The 25,944-nt window shown below is 40.2% G+C and overlaps 1 protein-coding gene across 2 annotated transcripts in view; it reads left to right on the top strand.

The window, feature by feature from the left end:
• The first annotated feature begins 10,677 nt into the window (after positions 1–10,677).
• The window catches only part of LOC132381412 (histone deacetylase complex subunit SAP130-like), a 58,878-nt gene continuing 43,611 nt past the window's right edge, over positions 10,678–25,944 (top strand). For both annotated transcript variants that reach the window (XM_059950814.1, XM_059950807.1), the window contains exons 1-7: positions 10,678–10,823; positions 13,881–14,007; positions 14,458–14,702; positions 18,340–18,507; positions 18,639–18,771; positions 19,368–19,495; positions 20,544–20,668. In XM_059950814.1, coding sequence (XP_059806797.1) covers positions 13,887–14,007; positions 14,458–14,702; positions 18,340–18,507; positions 18,639–18,771; positions 19,368–19,495; positions 20,544–20,668 — 920 coding nt within the window. In that variant the 5' untranslated portion in view covers positions 10,678–10,823; positions 13,881–13,886. The remainder of the gene's footprint in view (positions 10,824–13,880; positions 14,008–14,457; positions 14,703–18,339; positions 18,508–18,638; positions 18,772–19,367; positions 19,496–20,543; positions 20,669–25,944) is intronic.

Below are 25,944 nucleotides of genomic sequence, written 5' to 3'. Positions count from 1 at the left end.
CCCTATTGACCTGTGGGGGGGGGGGGAGGGGGAGTGAGGGAGCGACTGGTGGGAACTGTTTGTGTGTCCATCCTCGCCTGGGTGACAGGTCCACCATTGAAGAATGGTCATACGTGGTATGGTCATAGTCGGTGATCACAACAAGAAGACTGATGGCAACGGCATCACCTCTCTCTCTCTCTCCAACGATACTCAAACAACTACCTCGACCTGAACTGCATTATATCATAAGACTGTATCCATTTACCCCTAGCTCTGAAAGAGCCTGGTTTTGGTTCCTATTTCCACACTTCTGTATATTTTATTGCTAACCTGTTTCATATATTTGCATTTTATATTACTGTATTGCTTAGTTCACTAATAAACACTATTAGTTTACAGTAATACCAGACTCCAAGGTGTTTTCCATTTCTGCTGGTTCTTGTCATGGGGTACGTGACAGGGGTCAGAAGTCAGAAATGAGTGAAGTTGTGATTACTTTTAGCAATAGACCAAGACAACTGCAGTACTCCAAAGAGTGCTATATGAGGTCATTCTTACCCTTAGCCATTAGGCTCTATGAGTCAACCTATAGCTGGGGAAGTGATGACACCCTCCAGTTAGACTGAGGTAACTTTTTTAAAAAAGTTCTTTCTTACTTCACTTTTAATATTTGTATACCTGTGCTCTTGTAATGCTGCTGTGACACTGCAATTTCCTTTGAGATCAATAAACTATCTAAGAAGAATGTGTTCAGGAAGTTGAATAGTTTGAAGGTAAGCAAGTCATCTCGACCAGATGGAGAATGGGCAAAGAAGTGGCATAAGGAATATAGTGTAGGGAAGTGTATGGCCATGCAGGAATGGGCTGTTTCTAAAAGGGGAGCAAATTCAGAAATCAGAGCTGCAAAGGAGTCCAACCTGTCGTCCATTGACTCCTTGCTTAATGGTATTGGTCCATGGCATAAAAAGGGCTGGGAACCCCCACTCCAAAAGTTCACTTGCAGTTTGATTCCATGTTAAGGAATGCAATGTTAGCATTAATTTCAAGAGGACTAGAATATAAAAGCAAGGATGGAATGCTTTAAGGCATTGGTCGGATCGCTCGGAGTATTTTGAGCAAAGGAAGTTCACAAGAATTATCCCAGGAATGAAAGAGTTAACATAAGAGGAGCATTTGATGGCTCTGGGGCCGAACCCACTGGAGTTGTATAGTATGGGGGTGGAGGGGTGAGGAGGAAGAGACCTCATTGAAACCTACTGAGTATTGAAAGATTTATATCAGAGGATGTTTCCTTTAGTGGGGGAGTCTAGGTCCAGAGGGCAGAGCCTCAGAATGAAGGATGTCACTTTAGAACAGAGATGAGGAATTCCTTTAGCCAGAAGGCAGCGAGTCCATGGAATTCATTGCCACAGGTGGCCGTGGAGGCTGGTCATTCTGCATATTTAAAGCAGAGGTTGGCAGGAGAATGGGATTGAGGGATGATAAAACTGTCATGATGGAATGGCAGAGCAGACTCTATAGGCCAAATGGCCCAATACTGCTCCAATGCCTTAAGGTCTTAAATACTTATCACCCACTTTCCTTCTGAGCCAGTCCTCCAAGCCTTTGACAAAGTGCGGAAAAGCCTTCCTCTGAAGTGAGTTAGAAGACACCAAGCAAAAATGTGAAGGGCACTTGAGCTGGACTTGCACCATAGAGAGGAGAGGAGTCCAAACTGTATTTTGAGGCATGAGGGAGCCTCAATACCAGTGAGTGAGAAGGATTACTTATTGTTTGCTTGACATTGTGGGCAAGCTATGTTGACACCAGAAGTGTGATGTCATATATGAGCTGTGCCCACCCCGCACATTCTTAGGTGTATTGGCTGTTATGCATTTCACCATATATTTTGATATATATGTAATAAATAAACAAACCTGAATGTGAATCTCCTGATTCAGGTCATAGAAACAGGAGATAATGTTGCAAAAGCTATAGAGACAGCTCCACTCAAACAACATGATTTTAAAAATAATCTCTGCAACATTTTATAAAAACATGGAACATAAAATAGTAGAGCACAAGAACAGGTCCTTCAGCCCACAATGTTATACTGAACTAATGCCACCTAATCCCTCATTCTCTGCCTAATCAAAGTAAACTTTACTATCTCAGTACATCTGTCACCATATACAACTCAAGATTCATTTTCCTGTGGGCATACTCAGTAAATCTATAGAAGAGCAATTATAACAAGATCAATGAAAGATCAGAGTGCGGAAGACAACAAACTGCAAATGCAACCATAAACAAACAGCAATAAATAACAAGAGCATGAGATAATGAGACAGAGTCGTTAAAGTGTTATCATTGGTTGTAGGAACATTTCAATGGATGGGCAACTGAGTGGCAACTTTCATTAAACAGCCTGATGGTGGAGGGGTAGTAACTGTTCTTGAACCTGGTGGTGCGAGTCCTGAAGTTGTTGTACCTTCAATCTGATTGCAGCAGTGAGAAAAGAGCGTGGCCTGGGTGGTGGGATCTCTGATGTTGGATGCTGCTTTCCTATGACAGCATTTCATGTAGATGTGCTCAGTGGGAGACAGGGCTTCACCCATGATGTACTTGGCTGAATCCACTACCTTTTGTGGGATTTTCTACTCAATGGCAATGGTGTTTCCATGACACACTCCGTCAATACACTGCACTACACATCTATAGAAGTAGCGTCTATCTAACAGCCTTTTAGATGCCTCTATCATATTTGCCTCCCATATTCCTGGCAACACATTCCAAATAATATCTATAAAACTTCCTCTCTCTCTTTTTAAATATGCCTCTAGATTTAGAGCAATAAAAAAGTGAAGACCAGTAATTTGAATGTCATTGAGGTTTTGTATTGATGCTTAGAGCAGTATCATCAATTGGATGAGCTTTAGCAATAGGTGATGTCATGTGCCTGAGTTTACGGGTGGTGATTTTCAGGTGATTACACTGCAGCTCAGGGGAGTGCAGGCAAAGAGGGACTGGATTACTGCATGACAATACTGAAGGAGCAGCTTGAGAACATCATCATGCTCTTTATTCAGTACAGTATTCTGTTCTGGGTGCTGATGGGGAGAAAGATCCACTGCAAAAACTAGAGCTAAGACTTGGATTTGAAATATAGAGAGGGAGGAGAGATATAGTTATAGGGGATTCCGTAATTTTGGTGCAAATCTGCTTCCAAGATGGTATGTCCTTGGTTTAAGTCAAGGAAGTCTTTGAGCAATTGTAGAAGATTTGAAGGAGGGTGAACAGCTAGAAATTGGTCCATATTGGCACAGACACACGAGGATAGTGCAGATGAATGTACGGGTAGAGAGATGGTGCACAAGGGCTATAATTTCCTCAGGCACTGACCAGTTCTGGAGAGGGTGGAACCGCTACATGCCATATTCCCTGCAACAGGAACAGGACCAATAATTCACAGGTAGCTTTGCCAATACATTGGGGAGGGCTAGCAGCCGGCAACGTGAAGCTGAATACAACATAATTTAACTGGGAAGGAAAGCAGAAACCTAATGAAAGTTTGAAAGACAGATAAAAGTTTAGAAAATAGATAATGAAGAAATCTGACAGTGCCAAATAGTACATATGTAAACACAAGTACAGTGAATGAAGCAGATGAGGAGAACAGTGGTGAAGACAGAAGCAGGGAACAGGACCGGATGATTTTAGTGAGGCCAATTAAAAAAGGAAACAGAAATATAGCTGAATTAAAAACTGTTGGGAATTCTCTCTAGTGTCAAATTGAGAAAGATAGGAGAGAACTTTCTCATTGATTTCTGATGAGTGCAAAAGCACCAAAGCAACAATGTGAGGTTTAATTCATATTAACAGTAACTATGATACACAGAGCATAGAGTTCCTATATTGCATTCAGATATTTTTAACCAGTATATTGCAAGCCCAAAAAGAAAGGTGCAACTCTGGATGTAGGCTTGGGAAATGAAATTGACTGATTCACAAGGAATATCAGTGGGAGGGCATTTTTGTGATTGACTGGAATTCAGTTAAATTTGATAGAATTATAGAAAAGGTTAAGAACAAAATAGTATATTTTCTAAATTAGTAAATGTCTGATTTAAACAGAATGGAGTGATTTAGCAGAAGTGCAACTTCAAAGGTAAATGTGTTTCAAAGCAATAGGAGGTACTTGAGTTCAAAGTATGTTCCAATAAAGGGAAAAAGAAAATTACTAAACCCAAGCCCCGGAAGACAAGTTGTGTAGAATAGAATATGGAAATTAGGAAAGTGAGGAAGAGGTGGATTGGGGCAGATGGAATTATGAAAAATACAGGTCAGCAGAATAAAAAATAATTTTATAACCAAGTGAAAAGCAAACATAACAGTAGAGCCTATTGGAACTAAAAGAGATCATCTCAGTTTGTGAGTAGAGTATATAGGAAAGACTTTTAATGAACATTATTGTCAATGCCAATGTTATTAAATATGAATGTATTAAAAATTGGATAGGATGATGCTGTAAAAAATGTAGGTTGCTAGAAATCAACATAGATAAAAGATGAAATACTCAACAGGTTAAGTAGCAAACATCAGGAAATGGAGTTTATGTTTCAGATAAATAATCTTTCATCGGACAGAGGTATTTGGGGAAGGCGTGGCAAAGAAACACACAATAATTGCGAAGATATTGAGTGGAACTTCACACAAAAACCTGGAATAAAAACAGAAAATGTTAGAAAATTCTGCAGATCAAGCAGCATCTGTGGAATGAGAAAGATATCAAAGATTCTTCACCAGTTTTGATAGGTCTTTGACCTGAAATGTTAACCCTGTTTCTCAATGATGAGCATTTGCTGAAGTAGTGGTGTGGAGAAGAAATTTGAAATATACATCTACTGATCCTGAATCATAACAGGACTAGTCAATGTGGTGTTTGAAAAAGTAATGGGTTGCTTTCTTTTATTTTTCAAAACAATCAACCAAGAGCCATGAGATTGTGTTACCTCCTGCACGTAATAAAATGGTGACTGAACTGCATGTTCGTGATCTTCTGCATCCACTTCAAAGTTTGATAGTTTGTCCTTTCAGAGATGCTCTTCAGCACATCGCTGTTGTAATGTGTGGCTATTTGATTTACCGTCAGCCGTTCTCCTCTGACCTCTCACTGACAGGGAGTTTTCACCCACAGAACTGGTGCTCATTGAATGTTTATTGTTTTGCGCACCATTCTCTGTGAACTCCAGGGACTGCTATGTGTGAAAACCCCAGAAGATCAGAGATATTTAGATGACTCCATCTGGCACCAACAATCAAGTCACCAACGCAACTTGAATCACATTTCTTTCCAAGTCTGATGTTTGGTTCAAACAAGAACCAAACCGCTTATTCCCCTTACGGCTTTTTATGGCAACTGGTAAGGGTGCATTACCGTCATCAATGGGAAGGAGGGTGGTGAAGTATGGGGGAAAAGAAAACATTGCTACTTCTTTCAAATGAAAGCTAATGACCAAAAATCCCATAGATGGCCTTTCATTGCTTACAATACTGTGAATGAAATTAAAGTCACTCCCATAACTTAATTTTTAAATGAAAACTATTAACCCCAAATATTCTAATGAGGCTTGCACTTTCAACCTTATATGCTTCAAACTGCAATAGTATTATGTCCAACCGTTCATAATGACAACAAAATCTACACAACCCAGAATAATGTTTTCTAACAAGAATAATTAAGCATAGTATGCCCAATTCTAAGTCAAAATAATTTCTTCCCTTCTTGTTTTACCCCTATCTCCCATCAACACAACAGTTTTATCTTTTCTGTAAAGGAGTCTCCCTTTATGCCCATAATCCCCCAGTTTTTAACCATACCAATCCCTTTGATTACGACTTGCTAAGTGGAAGATCTTTATTCACTGTTGAACTTTTAACAGCTTTCTCAGCAAAACAATCAACCCACTTATTCCCCTCAACACTACTATGTGTAGGGACCATAAAAACATATAAACCAATACATTGCATACCAAATAATGATTGATCAGATTTCAAGAGTAAATCTTACCTACTGCTAGAATGACTTGTTACAACTTAACAGCTACAAATTTCCTCCACCCACTGCAAGCCTAAAATGACAGCAACCAATTCTGCTGTGGGGTTACAGAGAAAACCAAAATAGGACTTGTTAATTTAACAAACCCATATCTCCAGCATGATAAGAATGCAGCTACCCAAAGCTGCAAACTCTTGTGATGTTCCCAACAGTCCTCCAACACATCTTTAACAAGATGATCATTCCTCACTTCGCAACTTAATCCAGTACATTAACATCAACTTCAGCCTCTGAAATTGTAAGTGGAATTGTCGCATTTTAACCAGAAAAGCTGAAACCGGACAACCTTATTCCACAACACAATCTTAAAGCCTATGCTTGTATCATATGCAAACGTTTTAAAGTTGAAGATGAAACTGACCTATAAACCACATAGCCACAATCAAGAACAAATCTAATTAAACAAATATAAATGGTTAGTTTATATTATCCATATAATTATCCAAAACTTGCTATTACAACTTATCTGCCTGTGCGTTCCTATATCACCTTCCAAACATAAAACTGAATCCAATATCATTCAACCCTTCCGACATCCACTCTGATAAAACACTATCGCCTCTTTTCCCAAAATACAATACAACCACTAACTATTGCCTTACATTCCATAAGCTAACACAAATGGTCTATAACTAGAAGGATCCGACAGAGGCTTTCCAGATTTTAGAATAGGCATTACTATGGCCATTTTGCATGAGGAAAATGGCCTAAATTCCAAATAGGATTCAAAAGTTTTATTATTTCATGAGTGTTGTCAGCCACATGTTTAAACATACAATAACATTTCATCCTTTTCCAGAGCCATCTGACCTGTCCTATTAATAGCTTTCTTAAATTCACAAAGAAAACTCTATATTGCTAATATTTTCATTGCTACAGCTGGATTCTAACACATCAGGGTATGCACTTAAATCTTACCCCTACACTTATCCTCTTCACTTAAATTACCTTGATTATGAATTGTAACAAATACTGAGCCAGTATCTCAACCTTCTCTACGATTGTTACTAAAATATTACCTTCAATCAATACTGGAATGTTATTAACCTTATGAATTCCCCAATTTTCTTAATCAGTCCCCAAGCATCTCCAAGTTTACCATCCCTTCCAATACTACCACAATTAGACCTCCAGTAAACCTTCTTTGCAACCTTCCTCACCATGCCCTAGGTCATTTTATAGTGAAAAAGGTCACTCAGAGAGTGATACTTTTAGCTTTCCAAAATTCCTCATTTCTCTCCCCAGTTGCCTTTACACACTCCTCAGTCCACCATGGTACAGTCTTTCTCTTATTAATGCCCTTTTTAATAGGAATAATTTCTAACACAGTCTGGTGAATCAGACATAACCTTTCATTGCACAAATCCACATCATTGTCAACATTCAGCCCAGACGTTCATCACATAAAACCTTAAACTTCTCACAAATTGTTTTACCAAAAATCCACCTCCTAAAAGTGACCTCCTGTCCCTTGTATAAATCCAAACCCAAGCTTATAAATATAGCAAAATGATCACTCCCCAATGTTGCATCTCCCATGACATCCCACTCACTCACTCCAGCCAGAATGTCCAAAACTAATGTTAAATCTAAAGTTTTAGAACTATTATGAACATTAAATCTTGTACCATCATTAAGACACGCAAGATGGGAAATTTCTAAAATTTTTCTGTAATCAAGCCATTATCATCATTCTGCAAACAACCCCTACAGTAAACAATGTGTTAAAATTCCCACTCCATACAACCCTTAGTGAACTAGAGCTACACATACTTTCCACGAGGATTGTAAGAATACACCACTTTAATTCCCCTACCTGTTGAATCAAGTATTTCTACAAGTGCACACTTTATTCACATCTCTGCATCTTACACCTTTCCTTATAAAACTTGCAATAACACCCCTCTACCAACTTATTTATCACACCCAATTACAATATAATCCGGCAAAGAAAAACTTAGTTGTGATAACAACCACATTTCCTGAATACATATGATTTGACAATTCAGAAATAAACTTGACCATCAGTTTCTTGCATTCCTCTGCAATATTCCTGATCCCATTACGTATCTTTACAAGCACACTGAAGCAGACACCCCACCCAGAGCTTCACTTATAGCTTCCCACATACAAGACACTTTTCAGCAGCTTTCACAATAGTTTTAATTTTCTCAGTACAACTACATGATACAATTCACCATCTGTTACAAACATCACTTTATCCACTAGTACAGCATCTTTAATCAGACAGCTGTGATCCTGACATATAGGCACTGACTTCACATTCTGCTCTCTGATGTAATACTTTTATCAACATTTGGTTTAAATTTCGCAAGGCTTCTGCACAAGTCACACCTAACTGTACTTCAACCAGTTGAACTGCAGCTGCCTTCTTAAGCAATTCACATCCTCAGTAAGTTACTCTACATTCTCCTCCATAATTACATCATTTAAACTTTACATCTTCACAATTTCCACATTTATGTTCCCCACACTTACTACATCTTAAGTTCCCACAACATACTGCCACTACATGCCCAACCCTCCAACATTTGTAACATCTAAGTTGGGGTGGAATGTAAGTTTGTGCAACTAGCATACCCCAAACTAACTTTATTAGGGAATTACACTTCATCAAAACATACCAATATAAACTATCCATCCTTTCCCCATTTCTGATTACTTACAATATCTTTACCTCCTTAACCTTGCCTCACAATTAATGAGATTTAACCTCTTCTATCAACATCTCCACAGGAGCACCCATTATAACACCCTTAATACTTCTATTTTCATCAAGCAACATAGACACTATCTTTTTTGCCAAGTAGTCTCACCCTTCCTCTCCATCACTTGAAATCAATCCAATACTATGTTTCTTTTTCAATTTCCGAGATCTAGATTCAACTTCATTCCAACCTCCTCCTGCTAATCCACACTCACCTGGACCCTCCATTTGTAGTCCCTTCCCCCCCCCCATCTGAATCTATGCTATTCCCCAACAGCCCCACTCTATTCACAGCCAGCACCACCAACTGCCACCCCTCCAAGCTGACTTCATCCCTTCTGAGCCAAGCCAAACTGAATTGCTTGATCCATGCCTACATGCTTTTATGCATTGAGTTGCTGCCAAATGATTGGCTGATTTGATATTTGCATTAATGAGCAGATGTACAGGTGTACCTAATAAAGTGCCTACTATATGTTTATCAATCAGACCACAAGCTTGTGTATAATATACTGTTCTAGTCAGTACATCACAGGTAAGTGCAGTTAAGAGTGTGTATAGGAGATTTATGAAGATGTTATCAGTACAGCTAAATAACATTTGAAAGATTGGATAAGCATGGATTAAAGTCATAACTTATAGAAACAGGCTTTTTGTCCCAGCTTATCCACGCTGACCTCAGTTGACACTATTTACATACACTTGGCTCCAATTCCTCTAGAAGTGTCCTATCCATGAACATACCCAAACAACTTTTAAACATTCTCACATTGTACTTGCTTTTTTTGATCTTCTCAACAGTTTGCTCCATATACTCAATACTTTGTGTGGAAAAACTTGCTCCACACATCACTTTTAAATCTTTCTCCTCTCATCTTCAACCCAATTTCAAACTCTCCTATCATGGCAAAATTTCTACCTGCAATATTTAAAAACGTCTTCAAGCTCACCTCCTTCACTCCTGGGAAAGGAGTCCAGGCTGTCAAGCCTTCTCTTGTAGCTCAAGCCCTTCGGGCCCACTAACATCCTTGTTAATCATTTCTAAACCTTTTCCAATTTTATGACACCCATCCTATATTCAGGCGACCACGATGTTCCAAATGTGGCCTAACCAACGTCTTGAACAATTATAACATGATGCTCTAGCTTCTATACTCACTGCCCCGTCCAATGAAGGCAAATAATCCAAAAGTCTTCACCACTGCCTTATCTACCTGCGTCACCGCTATCAGAGAAGCATATCCCGAAGTGTCTGTTCTCCATTGGTTTCTAGGGCTTGCATACACTATGTAAGAATTTTTGATAAAATTGAAGCAAGAAAATCGTGGTTAGTTAAAATTATGAGGGTGTGGTTAATAAATAAAGATTCCGCTAGGCGAAATGGGCCGAAAATTATTGGGAGTCTTGCAAGTCAACTTGAGAGGCCTAATACCCGCCTTCTGAGTCACACATTAAATCGGGTTCTACCATAACCTTTAACAACAGAAGGCGTCGGGGAAAAGTTCGCGACGTCAGCCCTCCATGAGAGCACTGGTATAACAGGCATTTTCTGCCTCGCTGTTCCTTACAAAGGCCATGGCGGCGTCCCAGCATCGACGAATCCTTACGCCCTGACCTCTGACCCCGGCTGCTGCCCGCCAACACACTCCGGAAACGTAAAAGACTACGGCTCCCAGAGAACCGCGCGGGGGGCACGGATCTGTCATCTGTTGTCAAGGCAACAAGGGTACAGGGTTCATCGTTTCTTCCTGGTGACCAATAGAAGCTGGCAGAGCGGAGCGAGAGCTCGATGGCCAATCGGCATCTGCGTTGCATGTTGAATCGCTGCGCTAGGTCAGATTGTAACCCAATAGCAGAAGAAAGGATTCCACAACTCGACCAATCAGAGAAGGAGTTGCTTGGAACGTCGTTGATGGCCAGAGAAACCTCGGGAAGCGATTACCCGCAGCGGGGGAAAAAGTGCGAGTGTTGGTGGCTCCCTAGTAATCCCAACGGCCGCCGAGTGCAGGCCAAGAGGTGAGGGCACGGTAGGAAGCCAGTGGAAAGGAGTGGGGAAACACCTGAGGCCCTGAGTCGTGTGAGGGCCAGACGGGGGTGACGCTCGGGGCCCTGGGTCGTGTGAGGGGCAGACGGGGGAGACGCTCGGGATCCCGAGCCGCTCGAGGGGTGGGGTGGGGGTAGACGCATCGGATGTATGGCCTTCCTATTGAGTCAGTTGGGAGAGATTAGTTTCTGAGCAGTATTAGTGAGGGAGGTAGGGAGATACTATTGATGCCCAGTAACATGTTTGGAGTTCAGGGAGCAGCATTAGATCGTGAACTCTTGCCGTGGAGTACAGGTAAACACCAGATTTGAGAGGGTCCCCCCCCCCCCCGGACAGTGTTTGATAGATGCTGTTTGGGACCCAATCAGAAATTAGGATTAGTGTGTGTTCTCCTGACTTCCCCTTCCTGAAGCTCCAATCAATTCCATGGTCTTGCCGATGTTGTATACTGCTTCGTTGTCATCGAAGATAATAACAATAACCGTAGCGTTATCTGCAAATTTATAAGGTGGCATTTGAGCTGTATTTAGCCACACAATCTTGAATGGAGCGAGTAAAGTGGTGAGATGAGATACGAGTGAAAAATGTCAAACCATGACACTGCTTATGAGGCCCTGAAAACTGATAGGAAAACCTGTGAGTCATGAAAAAGTAAAGGACAAATGTCATCAGAAGCACTGTCAGAGAGAAATTAACACTGCAAGGCTTGGAAGTGAGTGTGTGTGTGTTGTGAGAGAGAGAGAGTTTGTTTAAAAATTGCCACAGAGGCGTTATCTGTTGTTTATGATGGCAAATCTCCTTTTATTCCTTTTCATTTAACCCCAAGATGTTCTTCAATGTGTTTTTCTCTCATGACCCTATCTGTAAATACATCTGTATATATGCCTCAACTATGAGGTGGTTGGTGCTTCAGTCTAATCAAACCCTGGATGAAGTTGTTTCTCCTGAATTCTTTATTTGGGTTATTAGTGACTATGTGCCACAAAAGTTTAGAATCATAGAACTGTACAGTGTGGACAGACCATGTCTCCTGAAGAAGGGTCTCAGGCCAAAACATTGACTGTTTACTCTTTTCCATAGATGCTGCTTGGCCTGATGAGTTCCTCTAGCATTTGTGTGTGTTGTTTTGGATTTCCAGCGTCTGCAGAATTTCTCATATCCATGTTAACATCGCGTGGAACACATGGGAAATGATATACAAGATGTACTTCAGTCCCATCTCATCCATACCTTTCAGCTAGACTCGTATCCACCCTTGTGCCTTCTGAATAATATGACACATTCTGCTTTTCTCCCCCTGCTATTAGTCTTGTCATGTTTCCCAATTTTTTTCAAGAAATATTTCATTTGAAGGAAAGCTGGGGAGGGGTTCCATTTACAGGCTGTAGATCATCACTTTACTCATGGTAGCCCACAATTCCTTCCTTGCCCCTCCAAGAAGTTGTATCGTTTGTATCCGTGTTTCAATGCTTTGACTTCGTGATGAGGCTGAAGATTTGTAAACTTTTAAATAGGCATTGTGAATAGCATTTTAAATAGCATTTAAATAGGCACAGGCTAGGCATTGTGCCCAGCTTTAGGGATTCTGTTTTGGAAGGCTGATGAGTGTGTGATGTGGCGATTTACTAGAATTAAATTATTTGGAGTTATGAGTAGGAGGTCATTTATTTGTCTATGGTACTTTTTCAGATGGTTTCATTTATTTATTGAGATACAGCACGGAATAGGCCCATCTGGCCCTTCGAGCCACGCTGCTCAGTAATCCCCTGATTGAACCCTAGCCTAATCGCAGGACAATTGACAATGGTCAATTAACCTACCAACCAGTACTTCCTTGGGCTGTGGGAGGAAACCAGAGCACCCCGAAGAACGTACAGACTTCTCACAGGCTGTGGCAGGAATTGAGCCCAGGTTGCTTGTGTTAAAAACAGTGGATATGAGAAGGCAGGAAAATGGATCCACCATGATATCCAAGTAGCTGGCTGATCAGTATGCTTCCTTTTATAATAAACTTGCCATCTAGTATTGAAGAATCAAGTTTCTCATATTTGGCATTTACCTAGTGTCTTGAAGCTCTTCAGCTAGCTGAAACTTTTCTTCCAAGTCATTGCTATCCTTCCAGAAATATGATACTCTGAATTCAACAGAGCACTTCAGTGGAAATTGAGCTGGTGATTTGAAGTTTAGTGTGACTTCCTCTTTCAGGCTTTTTTCTTTAAAAAGTCTTTTCTACCGAAAGGGACCTCAGTTATGTGGTGACAGAAGTGACATTTTTATTAGTGCAGAGCAAATTATGGAGCAATTTTATAAAGATGCTGGATCTGTTGGGGAGAAACTATCTTGTTTGGGGATAAGTAACCATGAAACAATAATGCTAAGTGGAGACAGGCCAAGAGGGGAATGAGAGAGTTATCACTTGGAGTATACTACATGAAGTATGATGGAAACAGTTCCAAAAATAACTTTATAAAAGAATAAATACAGTTTTAAAAAAAAGTAGAGTGTTACAGGGCAGCGAGAAAAGCAGGGAAAGCGATAAATTGGAGAGCTCTTTCAAAGAGCTTGTCCAGAAGCAATGGGCTGTGGTTCCTGTGTTATATGATGTTGTCTTCGACACTCTGGAATGTAATGTGCTGCCTACAATAACAAAAAATTTGGATGCCCGTTCATTCAATGGTGAAAATAATGTATAAAGAAATCTGAAATAACAGCAAAAAGTTCCAGAAAAATTCAGCAAATCAGTCAGCATCTGTGGTTGTGTGCCTGCCGCCCTTCATCAGAACTGGAAGAGAGATAGATGCCTGTTAATTTTCAGTCGGAGTGAAGGGGGATGGGAGGTGGGTTGAAGAAAGAAGATGTGTGTGTTAGAGTGAGTAGAAGTAGAAATGGCAGCAGTAACCGGCACATTAAGCTGCTTGGTCCGTGGAGGTCTCACAGATTTTCATTCACCTGCTTTTTTGCTCTTCAATTTCTTTTCTCCTCTCTGCTATTCTTGCTGTATAATTGACTTTGTTGTTGATTTATTCTAGGATCCAATGAGCACCCCACAGTTTCCACGACCTGGTGTATCTTCGTCAGGCTTGGGAGTTAGCCAGTCTACCATCACCAGCATGCAGAGCACTAGTGGTACGGTGACATCAGGCAATACCATCACAGGTATATGTTGAATATCTTCATTTTCCTCAGATTCAGCTTCTGTGAAGATTAATAAATAATTTTTAAAAATTAAGTTTGTTTTACTGTGCTTGGCTTGGTTTGCACTGTTATGATGGTACCTCTGCATGTTAGAGCATCTCAAAGTGACTTGTATAGATACAATTGCTTTAACATGAGTTGTGAGTTATCCTAACAAGCTGACAGGACACTGTTCATTTTAGTGCACGTTCATTTTTATTTAATATTAGGTCACAAGAATTGGAAGAGCTCAGGAAAACATAGGGCTGGAGAATGCTGTAGAGAAAGATGGAGGTGGGCTAGTGTATTGAGGCTGAGGGGAGGTTAAAGTCAAGAAGGGTGCTGAGCAGGCTTTCAGGAGTGTAGCTAGTTACCTATTCAAAATGGCGTGTTAAAGCTTTACTGTGTACATTGATTACTGTTTCTCCCCAGCTACCAGTGAGGAGATGGAGCATGTACCACGTGAACACTCTAATCCGATATCTTCACTGCCATTCCGTGATGACAAGCAGGAGACTGTGGTCGTTCGGCCTTACCCACAAGTGCAGACTCACACACAGTCATTAGCGACAGCCCAGCATCACATGCAGCAGCCTGGCGTGCCTGTAACTATGGGCGCTCCTCCCACTCACCTAGCACAGGCCACACAACTGTCCTTCCCAGAAGGTCTGATGAAGGTATGTGCTCTTCTGTTTTTAAATATTATAAGCAGAGCCCATTAAGTTTTAAATTAAGATTCAGCAAACAACGTCTAGGGACGTAAAATGTGCACCTGAGGTGGAATTTGAGGTTGTTTATAGCCAGTGTTCCATTAAACACATTAGTGAATGTCCCACATGGTGTTGGTAATTTTCCATCTAGGGATGTAATCCCTGCATTCTGCAACTGTTTTATCCTTGTGATTTAACTATTCTGGTTAAGTTGCATAAACTTGGGTTGACTCATTAAGAGACAATCTAATCAAAGTCTTCAAAATAATGAAGAGATTCATTATGGTAGAAACTTTCTTTAGGCAAAACCATCAAGAGGAAGAGGCTGTAACTAAAATTAATGTAGTCCTATTTATAAATCAGTAGGTATTTGTTGTCTTAAGCTTAGTGAAAACATACATTTTCTTACAAATTAGTTGATACAGGAGTTCACATGACTAGGACCAATAGACTGCAGGAAGTAAGAATATCAAAGGAAGTGGGACAAATGTATAAAATGTTGCGATGTATGCATCATCCATGATTTAATTAGATGACATAGCAGACTTGAGCTGAGTGGTCTGCTCATATCGCTGCACATCTAAAGTCTATGCACCGGTGATATGTCAGTTCCAAGTACTGCCTGTACGTCCAAGCTCAGTAATGCATCTTGTTGGAGTTTGTAATAAAAGTTGGTGTACTGAATGTGGTTGTTTCCCAATTCTGTGATGTCAGAAATACTAGGCTGGGCTTATTATTCTTGGTGAAGGTAATTCACTGTTGCTTTGACCTGTTAGAATTCAGTTATTTCAGAATGACTCATCTTCTCAGATGTTGCTTTTAGCACATTCAGTAGTGTGGAATCTGTTTGTAATGCTCTCCTTTCAAGGCAATGATCCATATGGGAAGTTTCTGTTTTAATTAGCAGTCAGAAAAGAATATTGCTTAGACACCATTAAAGTAATTTTTCAGGTGCCCAACTAAATACGTTGCGAGATTTATGAGGGAACTATCCTGGTTAAATTTGGTGACTTGAAATGAGTTATAGATACCTCTGTCAACTTCATGTTGAAGACATGTAAAGTACTTGGCAACATAAACTGCAGACTTGAATATTGAAACGGATCATTGAGTTCTGATCAGTAGCTCACTTTTAGTTCTCAACTAAGGCTGTCCAGGTTCTCCGAACTCAACATGATTATGTAAGCCTTAGTGGTTCTAGTGGTTTGTAGTAGTAAATGAAACCCTTTCTAAGACATTGGACTGGTTGCCGTATATCTTATGAAAACTTTGTGTCATTTATTATTCCACGTTGTGTGAGGTGTCTAAATTTATGTGAGTTGCTGCCAACAGTTAATTTGCAATTTGATTTGTGCTTGATCATGTTTTTTTTTTGATACTTGAAATACAAGATGGTATGGAAAGGGGATATGTGACATGTTGGCTATTGTTTTTGCAGTTGGTAACTTATTCCAGTATCCTCTTCAAAACCATTTTTCTGTCTTTTGGTTTGAAATTCTGTGCATATATGTGTTTGATTTAAGGACACCCATGTGTTTGTTTCCTTTAGTTGGTAGATTTGTTCATTTTTAGCTGTTTAGCATTCAGGCCAACCTTTGTGGGGTATATCTGGGGAATATCTCTCTCTCTCTCTCCCTCTCTCCCTCTCTCCCTCTCTCCCTCTCTCCCTCTCTCCCTCTCTCCCTCTCTCCCTCTCTCCCTCTCTCCCTCTCTCCCTCTCTCCCTCTCTCCCTCTCTCCCTCTCTCCCTCTCTCCCTCTCTCCCTCTCTCCCTCTCTCCCTCTCTCCCTCTCTCCCTCTCTCCCTCTCTCCCTCTTCCTCTTCCTGTTTAAATGTTCTGATTATATCACCTCCTTTGATAGAATATCATATCCTGCTGCTACTCTCCCAACCCAGTGACAAATGATTTCACTGAAGGAAATCTGCCCATGCAAATTGGTAGATATGATATGGGTTACTACAGAAAACAGATGCCTCTGCCTCTAGGAGAAATTGGCTTACCAACAGTTCCCAAGAATAAACATCTAGTTTAAGATGGCACTGCTGATGTCCAATGACTACTTATCACATCAAAACAAAGAAAACTGCTAAATGTCATATTAATAATGCTTCATTAAAAACAATCAACACTAGCAATGGAGAGGCAAGGGATATCGCAGGTGAGAAGTGGTCAGGGAAGATGGATGTGAGGCGCAGGGAAGGCATGGTTGAGGCAAGTGGGTTGTGGTATTCCTGAGTGTAAGGAAAGTGCCGACGTCTGATGAATTTAAACGCTGGGCCAAATTGGAAAGTTCGGGTATGGGGTGAATTGCGGCGGTGGGGTTCAGACCCCAGAGCAGTCTGAGAGCAAGAAACAACCTGATATTTGGATGATTTAGTGCTGGCCCAGACTGAAAAGGTCAGGGTGTTGGGACTGGAGGCGAGATGAGGCCTGGTTTTGCTTACTGCTCCGTGGTGTTTTCTCAGTTCCACGCTGAACTGAGGCCGTAGCCTGCTTCAGCTGCTGTAATGCCTGACTTCACGTCTGTGGTCTTGCAATGTTTACTCAGCTCCACACTGAACTGAGGCTGTGGTCTGTTTGAGCTGCAGTGATGCCAGGCTTTGTATCTTCCATCAGTTCTGATGCTATTTTTATTGTTTGCACAATTTGTTTTTCTCTCTCTCTCTCTGTTTGATGGACTTCATTTTTTTAATGGGTTCTTTTGAGGTTTCCTTCTTTTGTGGTTGCCTGCAAGGAGCTGAATCTCAAAGTTGAATTATATACACATACTTTGATAATAAATATACTTTGAACTTTGAAGAGAATCCATGCTAACTCGGGCATTGTCTGTATCTCCATCAGGTCACTTCTTAGTGTCCGTTCTGAGGAGACAAGTGCGGGCCACACTGTCTCTCTACAGTCCTCTAATCCAAGGAGCATCTTGAATGTGGTCTATTCATCTTATTGGCTATAAAACCTTCATCAACTATAATGACATTTTGTTGCTTTATCTACTCATTTATGTTTTCTTGTCTGGCGGGTCGGTGTTAACTTCTCATTACATATGTTTCATCTAGCAACCTTTCATCTTACAAATTACTTCAGGCATTGTAGCCAAATCTGCTACCTTTGAGCACCAGAAAGACAGACTTGACTCCAGTAGATGTGATAAATGATGAATGGGATACCAGTTTCATTTATCCTGCCTGAAGGCCCACACAAGGAACTGGGTGCTTTCTTCCTCCATTCTATACTTCAATGTCTGTCCATGTGTTCAATTGTGTGTGTTTTAAAATGATTAATATTAACCGTGTCTGTGAGGAAAGCTGCTGATCCTGCTGAAGTGAGAATGCTATGATAACCTGCCAGTATCAAACTCTGTTACTTTACCACAATGATGCCATAGATAGTTGAAGTGCTACAGAATTATTTTTAATGAATCCTGAGATTAATTTGCCAGGTGTTCTGAGTGACTGCACCTATCTGTCTCTCTTCCACATGTGCGTATTTGGAGGAGGGGCAAATAAAAGCTCCAAATAAGCTGAAGTTTAAGCAACTTCTCCGAGCTTTACTGTTGTCCTTTTATGTTTTTCTCTGAAGTCAGACTGAAATTTTGCTTTTCCAGACCACACTGAAGTCACCCTTGCCAAGTAGGCCGATTGCTCCTGCTCCATCATCTGGCTTGGGACACTTGACTGTTCCTCCTAAAGTTTCAGGACATGTAACTGTTAGCATGGACACCAGTGTTCCACAGGCCTCTGCTATTCCTGTGGCTACTATCAGTGGGCAGCAGGTAAGTACACAATTGTCTTAATTTTGTTCAAAGCTTAAAACACTACATTCATGCACTCGGTTAAGAAGACCATTTAATCTTGCAATTGTGGTATCAGTATTGTGACTTCATTTTGATGATCTTCTTTGTAGGGACATCCCAACATCCCTCATCTGATGGGTCCCAATGTGCAAATGTCTATTATTCGAAACTCTGTTCCCGCTTCCCTCCACATTGGACCATCTACTGCACAGCCTCATATGTTTTCGTCTCATGTGCCTAGAGGTAACATAATTTTTAATGGCATTTTCCATATGTAAAAGATAACATGGATGTGTTTTGAAACACAGTTATCACTTTCCATCCTCCGTTCATTTTTGTTTTGTAAGCACAGTTTATATAAGTAATTTAATTCTTCCCATAAATTAGTAAAAATGAGAATTCTCGTAACTCGTTCAGGTCCACGTAGAGGTTTGTATGCAACAGACAGCTGAAGTAATCTTTATTATTTCTGTAAATCTTGTTTAATCTTCATTGCCTGTTTTATTGCTGCTGTGTCGTGTTCGCTGACTAGATGGAAATCTCGTATCATTCTTTAGTGCACAAATATTGTCAATATTTTGAGGGAGCTCTGCAATTTGGAGATGTCAGATCTTAAAATGTCTACTTAAGCAGCGGTCCGATGAGCTGGACCTCCAGTCAGTTGCAGTGGAAAAGGACATATGGATGGAGATTCTATTGTATTATTCAGAGGCAGATATACATCTGTATTCATTAATTAGTCCTCCATTTTTGTGGTTAAAATACTGAACCACTGCTTTCCAATGCTTTTGAGATTTGAAATAATATATTTCTTTTAAGTAAACTGATGTCCTCCATAGGTGCAGCAGTAGCAGCAGCAATATCAAGTTCCAAAGTAACTACAGTCCTGCGTCCTGCTCCAGCACCATTACCAACAGCAGGCAATCCTCAGGCTGCTGTGCAACATTCTCTGCACTTACCTATACAGGTAACTCTAAATTAATCTTTATCAACCCATGATGGAATGCATTTTGCACTTAAAATAATTTGTAGTTCTTTGGTTTTTAAAGATGGGTGATGTGTTTCAGGTGCTTTGTTCAGAGTAGGTTTTAATTACAGGTCCTAGGTGTAATAAGCTGGGTTAAGGATCAAAGTTATGTGCATATCATGACTTTACCTTTGATTCCTAGCACAGTGAAAGCTCTCAAATAGCAATAGAAATTACTTCTTGAAGGTTTATTTGGAGTGGAAACTGGTGGAGGTAGTATGTGTTTGTGCTTCAGACAATCAGTGGGTCATTGTGCCTACAGAGATGAGTATTCAGAGACTTACAGTTGAGTATCCCTGACCACTCTAAAGGAATGAGTGACATACTTTCAGCAGTAACCAGGTAGCAATTCGTTTTCTAACTGACACTGAATCAGGTTTTCATCCTCTAGCTAATCTGGTCCTGCAGTCTACCGTTTATGAATTGTGTTAGAAAGCCATGAGTGACATTAATAATACATTACATATCAGTATTTACCATGCACGCCCAGCAGTCTTCATTCATACATGTCAGTAGGCTGTCCTACAAATCTTAGTAATGGTTATATGTGCACAATATTGCATAAAGTTTTATCACTTTGTGTAAAAATACTTCACCACTGGGATTTATCAAGTCTCTTTCTGTGACTCTCCCTTTGTTGAATGGTAAGCCTGAAATCTTGCATGACTTTCTACAGCCCTATATCTATATCTTTTTCCACCTCATGACCACTTGAAACTATCCACCATAGGAACGTTAAGTGCACTGTAAACTTAATGATAGATATCTGTAGTACAATTATTGCCGATTTCCAAATGTCACTTTGTATTTTCTTCAAGGCAATCACACTTGGGTTCTCTGGTATGTAATTCTGCATGATCTGTGCCAAATTTCAAGGGTGATGGTGTGAATGGCCTTCAGTACTATCTTCAACCTTAGATGCAGCTTATGCAGTCATTACTCTCATCTTTAAATATTAAGATGGAAATCTGTGCATTTCTTTTGGCAGTCTCGGCCACCTTCAACCACTTCTGCAGCAATCCCTTCAGCAGTGGTGGCAACAGTGTCTGCAACACGAGCACAGTCTCCTGTCATTACAACAGCAGCAGCTCATGGAACAGATGTGGCTCACAGGTAACTTGATGGAAAACAAGGTCATCAATGTATAAGTTAGTGATTGCTTAAATGTTTACACATCTAGATGGTAAACAATTTGAAGCCAACATGTGTTGTGCTCAGAATTGAAAGCAAAAGTAAGTCTAACTATGGGCTTGTATAACAGATGTAAACATCTGCAAAAATGGTTACTTTGTCTGATATCAGATACTAAATTGAACACACTTGATACCAGTGGGGCAAGATCAAGAGTGCTCTAGTTCATACCTTCACAGCCATACAGCTTACAGAAGGGATTCGATCAGGTGAAAAAAGAATCTCCTGTAAATATTTTATGTTTTCAGGATGTATAATATTTCTTTGCCGGTGAATTTCTTTTCTATCCTGCTTCCAGAGAACTGCAGTTGTTGTTGCTGGAGGCTGCTGTCCAAAGTTTTTTGTCAGCTCTGCAAGAAAAATGAGTCTGGATCACTGATAATAACCAAGAATATGGCTGTCAGGGTTATTCTTTCCATCAATGTTTAATTTTTTGTTTTAGTTAACTTGAGCTAGTCTGTTGCTAAATTTTTGGACATTAACAATCTGTCTTGTAACCAGTTCTGTTTATCTGTGATCCTGAGCATCTAAAGAATTCAGAACTAATATATTAGGTTGAAGCCCCAGAATCAGAATCAGGTTTAGTATCACCAGCATGTGTTGCAAAATTTGTTTTCTTTGTGGCAGCATTACAATGAGGCACTGTTTTGGAAATGTCAGAGAAGCTTTCTTTTAGAACTTTGGAAGTTTTAACAATAAGCAACCATCACTTCCCTTCTGTAGTTCTGAATTGATGGCTGTAAAGCTATGGACAAAAGCTCACTTGAACTAAGGAACTAACTGCCACACAAATAATAAGATTATTGAATACACTAAAATAGCTAACGCTTTATTGCAATTTACATCTTATATAAGCTTATGGTTAGACAATTAGATTTTGCTTTCAATTCTGAGCACCACACACAAGTTGGCTCCAAATTGTGACACAGCTTATAGAACCATAGAACATTACAGCACAAAAACAGGCCTTTTGGACCTTCTTGACTGTGCCGAACCATTTTTCTGCCTAGTACCACTGACCTGCACCCGGCCCATATCCCTCCATACACCTCTCATCCAGGTACCTGTCCAAGTTTTTCTTAAATGTTAAAAGTGAGCCCACATTTACCACTTCATCTGGCAGCTCATTCCACACTCCCACCACTCTCTGTGTGAAGGAGCCCCCCCCCCCCCCAATGTTCCCTTGAAACTTTCCCCCCTTCACCCTTAACCCATGTCCTCTGGTTTTTTTGTTTCTCCCCTAACCTCAGTGGAAAAAGCCTGTTTGCATTCACTCTATCTATACCTATCACAATTTTATACACCTCTAAGTCTCCCCTCATTCTTCTACGCTCCAGGGAATAAAGTCAACCTTTCTCTGTAACTCAATTTCTCAAGTCCCGGCAACATCCTTGTAAACCTTCTCTGCACTCTTTCAACCTGATTAATATCTTTCCTGTAATTCAGTGACCAAAACTGCACACAATACTCAAAATTCGGTCTCACCAATACCTTATACAACCTCACCATAACTTTCCAACTCTTATACTCAATACTTTGATTTATAAAGGCCAATGTACCAAAAGCTCTCTTTACTACCCTATCTACCTGTGACGCTACTTTTAGGGAATTTTGTATCTGTATTCCCAGATCCCTCTGTTCTACTTCACTCCTCAGTGCCCTACCATTTACCTTGTATGTTCTACCTTGGTTTTTCCTTCCAAAGTGCAATACCTCATACTTGTCTGTATTAAACTCCATCTGCCGTTTTTCAGCCCATTTTTCCAGCTGGTCCAGATCCCTCTGCAAGCTTTGAAAACCTTCCTCATTGTCCACTACACCTCCAATCTTTGTATCTTCAGCAAATTTGCTGATCCAATTTACCATATTATCATCCAGATCATTGATATAGATGACAAATAACAATGGACCCAGCACTGATCCCTGTGGCACACCACTAGTCACAGGCCTCCACTCAAAGAAGCAATCCTCCACTACCACTCTCTGTCTTCTCCCATTGAGCCAATGTCTAATCCAATTTACTACCACACTGTGTATACCTAGTGACTGAATCTTCCTAACTAACCTCCCATGCTGGACCTTGTCAAAGACCTTACTGAAGTCCATGTAGACAACATCCACTGCCTTCCCTTCATCCACTTTCCTTGTAACCTCCTCGAAAAACTCTAATAGATTTGTTAAGTATGACCTACCACGCCCAAAGCCAAGTTGACTCTCCCTATCAAGTTCCTGTCCATCTAAGTACTTGTAAATCCTATCTCTTGGTACTCCTTCCAATAATTTGCCTACTACTGACGTCAAACATACTGGTCTATAATTTCCTGGATTACTTTCAGAGCCTTTTTTAAACAACGGAGCTACATGAGTTATCCCCCAATCCTCCGGCACCTCACCTATAGATTCTGACATTTAAAAAATATCTGCCAGGGCCCCTGCAATTCCAACACTAGTCTCCTTCAAGGTCCAAGGGAATACCCTGTCAGGTCTTGGGGATTTATCTACTCTGATTTGCCTCAAGACAGCAAGCACCTCTTCCTCTTCGATCTGTATAGGTTCCATGACCTCACTACCTGTTTGCCTTATTTCCATTGACTCCATTGCCAGTTTCCTTAGTAAATACAGACACAAAAAACCCATTTAAGATCTCCCCAATTTCTTTTGGTTCCATACATAGCCAACCACTCTGATCTTCAAGAGGACCAACTTTATCCCTTACTATCCTTTTGCTCTTAATATACCTATAGAATCTCTTTGGATTATCATTCACTTGACTGCCAAAGCTACCTCATGTCTTCTTTTAGCCCTCTGGATTTCTTTCTTAAGTTTTTTTTTGCACTTTTTATACTCCTCAAGTGCCTTATTTGCTCCCTGTTTCCTATACATGTTAGGAAACTATACATTTTCCTATACATTTCCTATACATCTCTCTGTTCTTTATCAGAGTTCCAATATCCATAGAGAACCAAGGTTCCTTATCCTTGTTCACTTTGCCTTTAATCCTGACAGGAACATACAAACTCTGCAGTCTCAAAATTTCTCCTTTGAAGGCCTCTGACTTACCAACAACATCCTTGCCAGAGAACAACCTGTCCCAATCCAAGCTTTTTAGATCCTTCCTCATTTCTTCAAAATTCACCTTTTTCCAGTTTAGAACCTCAACCCGAGGACCAGATCTATCTTTATCCATGATCAAGTTGAAACTAATGGTGTTATGATCACTGGAACCAAAGTGTTCCCCTACGCACACTTCCGTCACCTGTCCTAAGTCGTTTCCCAATAGGAGATCTAATATTGCATCCTCTCTAGTCAGTACCTCTATATATTGATTTAGAAAGCTTTCCTGAACACATTTTACAAATTCTAACCTGTCTAGACCTTTAACGGTATGGGAGTCCCAATCAATACGTGGAAAATTAAAATCCCCTACTATCACAACTTTATGTTTCCTGCAGTTGTCTGCTATGACTCTGCAGATTTGCTCCTCCAATTCTCGCTGACTATTGGGTGGTCTATAATACAACCCCATTAATGTAGTCATACCTTTCCTGTTTCACAGCTCCCCCCATATGGCTTTGGTACAAAAGCCCTCTAATCTGTCCTGCCTGTGTGATACTGGGACTAAAGAATTTAATTATAAGAACAGGTTTCTGTATCATGCTTGTATTACAACACATAGGCAATGAGGACCAATTCAAACAAATTACTTAACACTGATTAAGTAGAATCAACAAGGTAAATAGATTTTATTTCCTCTCATGTAGGGGAAATAAAATTAGAGGTAGGTTTTCTGGGATGACGTTATTCCTATTCCCACAAAAAAACTAATCTGCAACACAGTACTGTGCAAAAGTCTTGGGCACCCTTGATTTTTTAAAAAAATAAATTTTGTGTTATTTTTGTCTTTATTAGTGTGTCAGCAGAAAAGAGCAAATTTTAGATGTCTAAACATTATTTTCCAAAAAATTAAATGTTAGAGCTTTTTTGTATTTTGTTGAAGAAAGTAACATGTTCAGTAATAGACCGTTTTTCAAATAAAATCCTGATTACTTTGTGAGTATACACTGTAGGCCAGTGCGTGATTAGACAAAGGTAACAAATAGGATGGTAATGATCAATGACATAATGAGCTGAATGAACTAAACTGATTAACTGAAACAAATGGGTGGAGAAGCAATCAAACTGGGTGAAGGACAACCAGACTAAAAGGTGAGGGCATACAATTTGACATTGTAACCTTCAAATCAACAATTCTTACTCCATGGCAAGAGTGATCACAGCAACAAGACACAAGGTCATCCTGCATCAGCAAGGTCTCTCCCAAGCAGAGATTTTGTGGCAGACATTTACAAAATGTGTTGTATATGTTCTTCTGAAGAAGCACAAAGCAAAGTTCAGGATGAAAAACGCAGTGGTCGGCCATGAAAACGGATTACAGCTGCGAGAAGTACATCAAACTGGCATCCCTTATGAATCAGAACAAGTCCAGCAAGTTTATCAGCTCTGAACTCACAGAAACCACTGGAACCCCTCTACAGTCCGGAGCAGTCTTCAAGGAAGAGTTGCTGCCAAAAAGGCCATTCCTCCTGTGGAAACAGACAAGTGGCTCACCTCTGCACAAAATACTAGGGTGTTAAATGATGGCAGCAAATGCTGTGGACTGCCGAGTTAATATTTGAAATTTTAGGCTCAGTCAGGAGGTGGGTTGTCCATGGAAGAGCTGGAGAACATTACATTGAGTGTGTGCAGCCACCAGTGAAGTGCAGGGGTCATTCCCTGCAGGTTTGGGGCTGCAATTCTGCAAATGGAGTTGGTGACCTGGTCAAAATTAATAAAATCCTTATTGCTAAGAAGTACAAGCAGATTCTCATCTATCACACAATACCATCAGGGAGGTGTCTGTTCAGTCCCAATTTCATTTTTTTTTAAGCTGCTTGTTGTTCTTTTATAGTAATTTTTAGATATTTAGAAACTTCATTATTTTTGCAAGTGTCTTCAGGATTTTTTTTACATGTGCCTGAGACACTTGCGCAGTACCATATACTGAAGAAAGCTGAAGCTAGTGCTTAGTTAAAAACTAAGATTTTTATAATGCACCAGTGTTGAGGATTGATGATAAGATATGGTTCAGACTTGATTTAATGGTGAAACAGACACAAGGGGCTTTGTGCCCTATTTCAAACATTAGTTTTTGTCAGAGA

The sequence above is a fragment of the Hypanus sabinus genome, chromosome 2 (genome assembly GCF_030144855.1).
Source record: "Hypanus sabinus isolate sHypSab1 chromosome 2, sHypSab1.hap1, whole genome shotgun sequence".
Lineage (NCBI taxonomy): Eukaryota > Metazoa > Chordata > Chondrichthyes > Myliobatiformes > Dasyatidae > Hypanus > Hypanus sabinus.
The sequence above is the reverse complement of the archived record's forward strand: the minus strand, read 5'-3'. Positions and strand labels throughout refer to the sequence as shown.